A 12,421-nucleotide genomic window follows, 5' to 3' on the forward strand; every position below is an offset into this window, starting at 1 on the left:
ACTACTGAAGCCTGTGCGCCTAGAGCCTGTGCTCCACAACAAGAGAAGCCACTGTAATGAGAAGGCCACGCACCGCAACGAAGACTAGCTCCGGCTCACCGCAACTAGAGAAAGCCCGCATGCAGCAATGAAGACCCAATGCAGCCAAAAATAAAAATAATAAATAAATAAATAAAATTTCATTAAAAAAGAAGAAAAAAGAAGAGTTAAGACGGTAAATTTTATGTTATGTGTATTTCATCACAATTTTTAGAAATTATATACGAATACATATACATATACAAATACCTATACATATTTTAGAAAAGTAAACTTTTTTATCATGTGTAAATGAAATCCTTTTAAAAAAAACTTAATACATGATGCTTAATTAGGGTGACTTGCAGCATTTGTAATGAACATTTAAGTCATCAGAGCTATGGTGGAGGGGGAAACCTCAAAGAAGCCACCTGAGTGGTTACCCTCTCACTCAGCCTGCACCCACCTAGGAGATGTATTCCACTTTCACCCATCACAGATTGCTGAAGACTTGCCCAAACGTCCAATATACAAGACTGGTAAGACTGGTTTTAATCACATATCTAAACATATTTCAAACCTCTAGTTATTCTCTAAATGTCCATTTTTTAGCAACTACATGCACAATGTATGAATGTTTATTAAAATATAAAAATTATACAGCCACTTATATAAGAGGGACCAAACTAACTTTGCTAATAGATTCAAACATTTATCTGGTCTAAATATATGAAAAAGTCTACTTACCAGACAGGAAGGCAATGTCTTGCATTAAGAAATGGCTGATGTCCTTCACACGGAGGAGCACCTCGGTTTCTATGTGACAAATGAGAAAGGGAGAGAAACAGCGGGCACATTAGAGGACAGCCAGAAACGCACACGTGATTTCTTATCGTGCCGAAAAGAACTCTGGGGGTCCCGCAGATCTGCATCCCCAGAAGCACTGCTGACCTTCTCCTCTCAGCCACATAAGAAAGAAATCACACTCTGGACAATATCACTGGGTAAGGAGGACCAGTGTCCTCGTTCTCACAATCTACGCCTGGGACATAAACTACTTTCACTCACCAGAAAGCCAGGGGCAAAGGTCCAAACTCCAGGACATCCAGATTTATTTATCTAAAGGGTAGATAGTCACATAGAGACACTGGCATAGTGTCTTTTACTTCTAACAATGCCTTTCACTCTGCAAAGCTTTATTAGCGACTACAAAGCACTTTTCGGATCGTTTATTGCATTGGATACTCAAAATAACCCAGAGAAAGGTATTATTATCCCATCTTACAGGTCAGGAAAATGTCAGAGAGCAAGTACAAAGTATTGGTTAAGCATGTGAGAAACCTAGATTCCAATCCCAGCTTGTTGCATTTACTGGCTGTATAAACATGTACAAGCTACTTAGCCTCTCAGAGCCTCAAGTTTCCTTACCTGTAAAATGGGCATAATATCTACCCCACAGGGTGCCTTGCCGACCAAATGCAAAATAACTGGCATAAGAGTCAGTGTTCCATGAACGGCAGCCTATTAACTCATCTTTGACCATTAGAGGTGGGACACATCCATGTGATGTTCAATATGTTTTAGTTGTCCCAGATCTTAAGTGCTAATTTGTAATGTTCGATTCTAGTGAACTCTACAGGGGCCCCAGGTCAAAGTTCACTACCTGCCTCTGGTCCATGAGCAAGGATAACTTTTTAAAAGAAAATGGGTCATCAAACTCAGCTATTCTGGATTGCTGGTTTTAACGCCTGTGACATCTCTCAGAGAAACCATGTTTTCCCCTTGCCCTCTGATACATAGGGCCTTCAAAGACCTGGTCTCTGGTGGTGTCAGACTGATGACACATTACCCTTCTTAGTGCTCTTCAGATCATACCATATGGAGGTGGTGGATCAGGGCCCATCCTGCTCAAGGGCCCTGCACAGACAAGCTCACAACGACCCACACCAGACAGTGGAATAGGGCCTCTGTTACAGAGCCACACACACACAAGCACACACACACACACGATTTGAAACATAAATTCACCGACAAATTTATTTTTCATAAGAAACATGCCATTAAAAATCCACCATTTGTCAGGACATAAAAATCAATTCCTAAAAATGTCTTGCAATTTTAAAAAATTAGGCTCCTGGTACGTCCCAGTCTTCACAACCCAAACTGCCAAAAGCAGTTATTTTTACAATGGTACATGTTTCCTCTGATAAAAGCACGTGTTTATGACAGTCACAAACATGCGTCATATATTCACATTTTTTATGCCTGGAGACCTGAAGGAAGGATGAGATGGGGATAGTGCAAAGAGGACTAGAACTTTCTCTGCTCTCAGAGGCCTGCACAAGTGGCAATGCCCCAAATGTGTTCTACCGTTTAGATGAGCGCATTAGGCATTAAAATAGTCCTACATAATAAGACCCAATTTTCTCCCCTGCTTTGATCAGTAGAAATAGCTATCAGCATAAATGGATACATTTTATGTCATGTGGCAGATCTGGAAGCACTAATATCTGCAACCTGATTCCTCCCATACCATTCAGCACAGCACATTCTTGCACAGTTACAATGTCTACTTACTCTACAATTTTTGTATCCATTCATATCATCAGAGAGGCATCAGGGCATAAAATAAAAGGCTGAGGGCTGGGAATGGGAGGACCTGGGCTCAGTGCTGGCTCGGCCACTGAGCAGTTCTGGGATCTAGGGCAAGTCACTCCCTACCCCTCAGCTCACTACCTTCTGCGGGTAATACAACAAATGCTTTCCAAGGCCCCTTACATTCTCTGAGATCCGACAACAGGTAAAATCCATAGATATAAGGAAAACACACTGTCATAAAATGTCTCCCACAATTATGCCAACAAAATGACATTTCCACACTAACAAAAAAGGATAAAATAATGGTTAAAAGAAACAGACTCACAGGTATAGGGAACAAACTAGTTGTAACCAGTGGGGAGAGGGATGGTGGGAGGGGCAAGATAGGGGTAGGGGATTAAGAGGTACAAACTAGTATGTATAAAATAAATAAGCTGCAAGGATATATTGTACAGCACAGGGAATACAGCCAATATTTTAGAATAACTATAAATGGAGTATAACTTCTAAAACTTGTGAATCACTATGCTGCACACCTGAAACTTACATAGTATTGTAAATCAACTACACCTCAATTAAAAGAAATGGTTAAAAAAGATGTTACTACTTTAAGAAATGATCAGAGACTTCCCTGGTGGCTCAGTGGTTAAGCCTCCACGCTCCCAATGCAGGGGGCCCGGGTTCGATCCCTGCTCAGGGAACTACATCCTACATGCATGCCACAACTAAGGAGCCCAACTGCCACAACTAAGGAGCTGGTGAGCCACAACTAAGACCCAGAGCAACCTAATTAATTAATTAATTTAAAAAATGATCAAGTTCTGGGTTGGAAACAGACTGAAGGGAGAGAAGATAGCAGGAAAGGGAAACAGAAGCCACGGGGTTATCACTGAGCAGCCACAAAAGACAAGGTGGGCTTTTTGCTGAGAAGAGAGAAATAGAGTACAGACTCTGGAGAAAGCTGACACTGAGTTAAACCCAGCTTTGTATCTAACCTTCTTGAACTTCCACACAGATTTCCTCCAGAAATGTAAACGTGAGAACAAATATGGTTTAGAATGTTCTTCTTGATGACCCTTTAAACTCTATTACTCCAGAGCATGAGAAATAAAAAGCCTGGGTCACCGAAGCCAGATCAGGTCCATATTACAGTATATTCCTGTTGACCAGATTCACATTTGATAGGAGGTTTGCGGAGCTGTCCCACGTGGTAAGGTCAATCACTCAAAGATGAAAGGCGTGCATTCTCCTTACTTTGGACTAGTTGTGCAAAAGGGCTGGTTGGGAAGGCAAAAAAGTACTAACTCAATAAGTAATCTGACAAACAGCCTCAAAAACACCCCGATGGAGCAGCTCTTCATTGAAAAGCTCTGAAGAACCAACCATGTGACTGTACAGTCAAACACAATCAGGCACAAACTGAAAACAAAAGACGAGGAGAGTGCTTGTCAACTCATTCATTCCATACATTTGATCAGGAAGCAAGAGAGGCAAGCTTTTATTGCCTTGGCCATAAATTGCAAACTCAATCACTAATATTTCCTTTATAACATAACAGGTAGTTGTGCAAATGAGGATACAAGCTCAGAATGCAAATACAAAGAATTTTTAAAGTCCTAAAAGCCATGGAAATAAATAATATATTTAGGATGGTTCGCAGAGGAGGAAGGTAAACCCATCCAATTAGTTGATCCATTTGGGTTGTGTCACTTACAGAAATAAAAGACACTTGTCAGGGCCTTCCCTGGTGGTCCAGTGGCTAAGACTCCGTGCTCCCAACGCAGGGGGCCCGGGTTTGATCCCTGGTCAGGGAACTAGATCCTGCACGCCACAACTAAGACCTGGCGCAGCCAAATAAATATTAAAAAAAAAAACCACTTGTCACCTTGATACAGGGTGCCCTTTATAGCTTTTAAAGATTTATCTTGCAACCATTCACTTTTTTTTTTTTTTTTTTTTTGGCTGTGTTGGGTCTTCATTGCTGCTCACGGGCTTCCTCTAGCTGCCTCGAGCAGGGGCTACTCTTCGTTGTGGTACACAGGCTTCTCATCATGGTGGCTTCTCTTGTTGCAGAGCACGGGCTCTAGGCGCGTGGGCTTCAGTAGTTGTGGCACGTGAGCTCAGTAGTTGTGGCTCGTGGGCTCTAGAGCGCAGCCTCAGTAGTTGTGGCACACAGGCTTAGCTGCTCCGCGGCCTGTGGGATCTTCCCGGACCAGGGCTCGAACCCGTGTTCCCTGCATTGGCAGGCGGATTCTTAACCACTGTGCCGCCAGGGAAGCCCCATCCATTCACTTTTTAAAAACAAATATTTATTGAGCACCTACTATGTGCCAGATACTAAGCTGTGGATAGATGTTCTGGGTAAAAGTAAAGATTCGCAACCAAAAATGTTTTGTGATATTGGGGGTAAAGCATACTGCAACATTCCCCAGCAAATACACACACACACGTTGCAACTCCCTGGGTATGGGCTATGTATGCAGCGTTTCCCAAACCTATTTGATCAGGTACTTCTTTGTTTGTTTGTGTGGTTGGTTGGCTGGTTGTTTGGTTGGTTGGAAGTTGGTTGGTTGGTTTTTTCCCTTCAGAGAGAGAGAGAAGACAAACAGAAAGCCACAGAGACAGCTACACAGACTCCATGTAAAGAAGCACTTGTTTTAGAAGTCAGAACTCTCTGGAGATGAAATGACCGCCGTGGTGGGTAGAGAAGCCTTTCCCTACCACTAATAGGGTTGGAACGAAGGCCAAGCAGCTCTGTAGCAAGGAGGCTAGAGAGGACAATGGAGCGTGTAGGTGGATTGGAGTAAATGATCCTTCTTGTCCTACTTCTCCAAGAGTCTATTTCTCCATAAACTGAGTATGTATTACCATTCCAAGATATTTAAATTCTACTGAGTTTATTAATGATTCCTACAAGGAAAATGATGGTTTATAAAGTTAAGTAAATTGGTATCTACAAGCATTTCCATTTTCTAGAAAGCGTTTTTACTCCAGATTCTGGTGTATAACAGCTATAATTCCAACCCTTGAGCTTTATGTCACAGTGACACGCTCTTGTGTACTATACATTTGTCCCTTCTCCGGGGTTTCTGTTCATACCCCATAGAAGAATACGAGCTCTGAACCATGTTGCACACACGTGCCATTCTGTTCAAGCGCCAGAAAGCCAGGGCAAATACTAACTGCTTAAAAGAGCAAATACTTCTATTCTCACATTTTCCTAAAAATAAGAGGCAAAAATGGAGCACAAATTAAAATAGAAAGGGAAATAAAGGAAATGTCAACCAGAAAGATACAATCTCTTTCAAGGCAACTGACCCACTGGCACAGCCAATATGAAAACAGAGGGGAAAAGTGTAGGGAATGATTAAAAGTAGATATTTGCTGAGCACCTAGTACTCCAAGATGGATATTAAAACCCTCACCTTACTCAGTGCTCTGTGGTGACCTAAATGGGAAGGAAATCTAAAAAAGAGGGGATATATGTATATGTATAATGGATTCACTGCTATACAGCAGAAAGTAACAACACTGTAAAGCAACCATACTCCAATAAAAATTAATAAAAAATAAATAAAACCCTCACCTTACAGATGAGGAAACAGACTCAGAGAGGCTCCCATTCATGTACTTATTCATTTAAGAATTTCACACTGAACAACTGCTAGGCACAGGCACTGCTGTGTAGAACCTAGTAGAAGATTTAGAAGAAGCTTTCACGGTGTCATCCATTTGGTTCCCTAACCTTCAGACAGGCAGAAGAATACACTCAATCAGCTCTAATGCAAATTACTAACTATATATAGTTTATCAACCTCCAATTTTCTTCCAGGAAGAATTTTTTAAATTAAGTTATTTTATTTTTTTGGCTGCGTTGGGTCTTTGTTGCTGCACGCAGGCTTTCTCTAGTTGTGGCGAGCGGGGGCTACTCTTCGTTGTGGTGCACGGGCTTCTCATTGTGGTGGCTTCTCTTGTTGTGGAGCACAGGCTCTAGGCGCACAGGCTTCAGTAGTTGCTGCACGCAGGCTCAGTAGTTGTGGCGCACAGGCTTATTTGCTCCGCGGCATGTGGGATCTTCCCAGGCCAGGGCTCAAACCCATGTCCTCTGCATTGGCTGGCAGATTCTTAGTCACTGCGCCACCAGAGAAGCCCTTCCAGGAAGAATTTTATCCCAAACCACATCAAGAATGTTTATAAACAATCTTTTGCCAGAAACTCCATTATTTTTACACCCTGGAATTCTTAACAATGGTGCTTACTCTTAGCAATCATCTCTTTGAAGGTTCACTATTGCTGATGTGCAGGACGCAAATAAAATTAGGTTTCGTTTTGAGTCCTAAATCCTGTTGCGAGTCAGATGGGATTCTATGAGTGTAATTTTTCCCTTTCAATATGAACATCAGATACACTGTACCATCTGTAAACATTAATGAGTTAGCACATGCAACAGATTCAAGTGCTGTCTTGACAAGTGTTATGCTTTAAAAGGTGGAACAGGGACTTCCTTGGCGGTCCAGTGGTTAAGACTCTGCACTTCCACTGCAGGGGGCACAGATTGGATCCCTGGTCGGGGAACTAAGATCCTGCATGCTGCACGGTGTGGCCAAAAAAAAAAAAAAAAAAAAAAAAAATAGGTGGAACAAATAAAAGGGCAATTCTGAAACCATCACAAAATGAATTCCCATTAGACTACAGGAGAACAAACTATGCAGTACTTTGTTCTACCATAAAGGTACAGTATAGGGACTTCCCTGGTGGTCCAGTGGTTAAGACTCCACGCTCCCAATGCAGGGGGCCTGGGATCGAATCCTGTCAGGGAACTAGATCCCACATGCCGCAACTAAGAGCCCACATGCCGCAACTAAAGATCCCACGTGCCATGACGAAGATCCCGCTTGTGGCAACCAAGATCCCGTGTGCCGCAACTAAGACCCGACACGGCCAAATAAATAAATAAATATATATTTTTAAAAGGTACAGTATAAAAGACTCGCAAAATTCTGTACTAACAAAAGAAAACAAAGATTCTTGCTAAACCCTTCTGCTAACAACCTCCTTCCAATCTACTGTAATCCAACTCACCAAACATCTAGTGGGTTTCTATCTGCTCCTCTCTGCTAGGTGCTGTGGCCCATTGGAATATGATAGAGTTTCTCACCTTAAGCTCAAAAATTAACAGAAGATATGACATATAAACAACTGGCCATAATATATGGTACAGTATGTGCTATAATAGAAATATACAATATAGGGTATAGGGAGGAAGAAATTATTGCATCGAAATTGAGAGATTAAGAAAAAAGAAGCTTTCACAGATGATGTGACATCTGAGCTGAGCCTTGAAAAGTGAGTGGGATTCAAATACGTAGACAGGGGAATAAAGAAGGACATTCCAGGTAAAAGAAACAAGGCACAAACACAGGAGTAGGTGAAGGCATCAGGGACTGTACATGCCTGATATGGTTTGAGTTCAGAGCATGGGATAGTCTAGCTAAAGCCTGACAGCAAGACTGGAAGCAAAAAGTGGAGAACTTTGCATGTCTTCAGAGGAGAGCAGGCTTCTGGAAAGCCTCTGATCCAGGATCACTGCCTTAGCACAAAGGTATTTTCCAAGCAGGCAACTCCTGCAACACAATGGCAGGGATGGAGAAACTGGTGGAGTCTCAAGTCAACTACCAACTTTTGGTATAACCTCAGGCAATTCACTGAAGATGCCCCAGGACTCAGGTTGTTTATAAGCACCTATACAACAAAATGTGTGGGAAGGAAAAGGGAAATGGAAGTGAAAGTACTTCTTTCATGTGTTATAAACTCCAAATAAAACTTGGCCTGAGTACTAGATGCCCATTTTCTTTCAAAAGTTAACAGTTCTGAAGTCTAGAGGTATAGTAGACTCACCATCACATTTGATTCTGTTTTTCGTTTTTCCATCCAAAACCCTATATTAAGTAACTTAGAACAAATCAATTACAGTCAAAAAAAGGAAAAACAGGAAATTTAAAAAATTAATTCCCAACCTCTTTGTAGTTGATATATATATATATATATATACACATATACATGTGCATATATATATCAATATATATCTTTAGATTTCACAATTGTCATTTTAGATGTCATATAGCACAAGATAATGTGGCATGAAAAAGCAGAATACAAAACTGTCTGTTCAGAGACAAGACATGGAAACAACCTAAATGTCCATCAACAGATGAATGGGTAAAGAAGATGGGGTACATATACACAATGGAATATTACTCAGCCATTAAAAAGAATGAAATAATGCCATTTGCAGCAACATGGATGGACCTAGAGATTATCATACTAGGTGAAGTAAGTCAGACAGAGAAAGACAAATATCATATGATATCACTTATATGTGGAATCTAAAAAAAAATTATACAAATGAACTTATTTACCAAACAGAAACAGACTCACAGACATAGAGAACAGACTTGTGGTTCCCGGGGGTTGGCGGAGGGATGGATTGGGAGTTCGGAGTTAGCAGATGCAAACTATTACATATAGAATGGATAAACAACAAGGTCTTACTGTATAGCACAGGGAACTATATTCAACATCCTGTAATAAACCATAGTGGAAAAGAATATGAAAAAGAATATATATCTACACGTATAACGGAATCACTTTGCTGTATACCAGAAACTAACGCAATATCGTAGTAAATCAACTATACTTCAATTTAAAAAAAAACCCATCTATTCAGTATGATGTCAACTATATAATACACTGGGCTGGCCAAAAAGTTCATTCAGGATTTTCTGTAAGCTAGTATGGAAAAACCCAAACGAACTTTTTGGCCGACCCAATATCTATTTTTAACCAAAAATCTGTAAAAAATATATATATATACTTCAGTGTTAGCAGGGCTTTTCCTCTGGACCATAAAATTCTTTTTTTTGGTATATTTTCCACTTTTTTTTTGTAGTGATCATGTTCACTTTTTTTAAGTATACTTTTTTAAGAGCAGTTTTAGGTTTCCAGCAAAATTGAGGGGAAAGTACAGAGATCTCCCATATACTGCCCACCCCTACATATGCATAGCCTCCATTATCAACATCACTCACCAGAGAGGTACATTGTTACAACTGATGAACCTACAATGACACATCATTATTACCCAACGTCCATGGTTTACATGAGGGTTCATTCTTGGTGTTGTACATTCTATGGGTCTGGACAAAAGTGTAATGACATGTATCCATTATTATGGTATCATGCAGCATATTTTCACTGCCCTAAAATTCCTCTGTGCTCCACCCATTCATCCCCCCCACACACTCACAACCCATGGCAACCATTGTTGTTTTTCATTGTCTACATAGTTATGCCTTTTCCAGAATGCCCCATAGTTGGAATCATACAGTATGTAGCCTTTTCAGACTGGTTTCTTTCACTTAGCAACATGCATTTAAGGTTCCTCCATGTCTTTTTATGGCTTGATAGCTCATATCTTTTTAGTGCTGAACAATATTCCATTCTCTGGATGTACCACTGTTTATTTATCCATTCTTTCTTTCTTTTTGATAAGTTATGTTTTCATTTTCATTTAATTCAAAATATTTTAAAAATTTCTTTTCAGACTTCTTTTTGACCCAAGTGTTATTTAGAAGTATGCTGCTTAATCCCCATGTATTTTAGGATTTTCCAGTTATTTTTCTGATATTGATTTCTAGTTTAATTCCATTGTGGGCTGAGAACAGACACTGTATGATTATTTTTAATTAATTTTTTAAAAAATTTTATTTTTGGCTGCGTTGGGTCTTCGTTGCTCCGCGCAGGCTTTCTCTAGTTGCAGCGAGCGGGGCCTACTCTTCGTTGCGGTGTGTGGGCTTCTCATTGTGGTGGCTTCTCTTGTTGTGGAGCACAGGCTTTAGGCACGTGGGCTTCATTAGTTGTGGCTTGTGGGCTCAGTAGTTGTGGCACACAGGCTTAGTTGCTCCACGGCATGTGGGATATTCCCGGACCAGGGCTCGAACCCTGGCAGGGGGATTCTTAACCACTGCGCCACCAGGGAAGCCCCTAGACATTTTATGATTTATACTCTTTTAAATTTGTTAAGGTGGTCCATCTTGGTCAATGTCCCCTGTGAGCCTGAGAAGAAACACTTTTTATTATATATTTATTTATATATATTGAGATATAATTCACATACCAAAAATTCGCCCTTTTAAGTATACAATTCAGTAGATTTCCTTATATTCAAAGTTGTGCAACTGTCGCCACTATCTAACTCCAGAACATTTTCATCATTTCAAAATGAAATCCTGTAAAATGTAAATCAAAACCACAATGAGATATCACCTCACACCTGTCAGAATGGCCATCATCAAAAAGAACACAAGTAACAAATGTTGGCGAGGATGTGGAAAAAGGGGAACCCTTGTGCACTGTTGGTGGGAATGTACATTGGTGCAGCCACTGTGGAAAAGAGTATGGAGGTTTCTCAAAAAACTGAAACTTAAAAAAGAAAAAAGAACTACCAAGTGATCAAGCAACTCCACTCCTGGGTTTATATCCAAAAGAAACCAAAACACTAATTCGAAAAGACACATGCACCCCAATGTTCACAGCAGCATTGTTTACAATTGCCACGGTATGGAAGTAATCTAAGTGTCCACCAGCAGATAAACAGATAAAGAAGATGTGGTAAATATATACAATGAAATATTACTCAGCCATAAAAAAAATGAGATTTTTGCCATTTGCAGCAACATGGATGGACTTAGAGAGCATTATGCTAAGTGAAATAAGTCAGAGGAAGACAAATACTGTATGATATCACTTATATGTGGAATCTAAAAAATACAACAAACTAGCAAATAAAACAAAAAAGAAGCAGACTCAGAACAAACTAGTGGCTACGGGGGAGAGAGGGAATAGGGGTGGGGAAGTGGGAGGTACAGGCTATGCGGTGTAAGGTAGGCTCAAGGATGTATTGTAAAACACAGAGAATATAGCCAATATTTTGTAATAACTGTAAATGGAAAGTAACCTTTAAAATTGTATTAAATTTTTTTAAAATAATTTTTTAAAACTTTCTGGGGGAAAAAAAAAAAGAATTCCTGTAGCATTAGAAGTCAGTACAGAAAGAGTTAACATAGCAGGCCTAGACTGCTTTTCCTAAGAAAGGCTGAATTGCAAAGTAAGCCTTTGGCTGGCATCTGGGAACTTGGATTCAGGAAGTAAACAATGCAGATTATGCTAAATACCTGCTTTCCTTCCGGGAGCAAGGAAAAATTTTGGTACCTGCTAGGCATTGGGTGCCTATGTAACTACCCAACAATATCAACCCTGCACTGAGCCTCTAAAGAGGGTCCCTGATTGGCAACATTTCACATGTGTTACAACTTGTTGCTGGGGTAAATGATTAAGCACATTCTTTGTGACTCCACTGGGAGAGAGACCTTGAAAGCTTGTGCCTGGTTTTCTCCAGACTTCATCTCATGTGCCTTTCCTCTTTGCTGATTTCGCTTTGTATCTGTTTGTTGTAACAAACACTATCTATGAGTAGAACAATATGCCGAGTCCTGTGAGTCTGTCTAGCAAGGCATCAAACTTGGGGTGGTCTTGAGAACCCCCAACACACAGTCACCTCCCCAAAGGAAGAAGTAAAACTCTCTCTACTTGCAAATGACTTGATCTTGCTTGTCGAAAATAATAAGGAATTCACACAGAGACACAAAAATGACAAAACCTTTTAGTACTAATAAACAAGTTTAGCAAGGGTGTAGTGTATTAGATCAAAAATCAATTGTATTTCTATTGTGCAAAGTATAACTGC

General features: G+C 40.3%; 1 protein-coding gene across 1 annotated transcript in view; it reads right to left on the minus strand.

Moving 5' to 3' along the window:
- Positions 1-12,421, minus strand: part of MCF2 (MCF.2 cell line derived transforming sequence) — a gene marked incomplete at both ends in the record, with an annotated part of 104,783 nt that overhangs the window by 70,374 nt on the left and 21,988 nt on the right. Inside the window, one exon of the mRNA XM_082681724.1 lies at positions 766-834. Coding sequence (XP_082537850.1) covers positions 766-834 — 69 coding nt within the window. The remainder of the gene's footprint in view (positions 1-765; positions 835-12,421) is intronic.

This window comes from Grampus griseus (assembly GCF_964374135.1).
Source record: "Grampus griseus genome assembly, chromosome: X".
Taxonomy (NCBI): domain Eukaryota; kingdom Metazoa; phylum Chordata; class Mammalia; order Artiodactyla; family Delphinidae; genus Grampus; species Grampus griseus.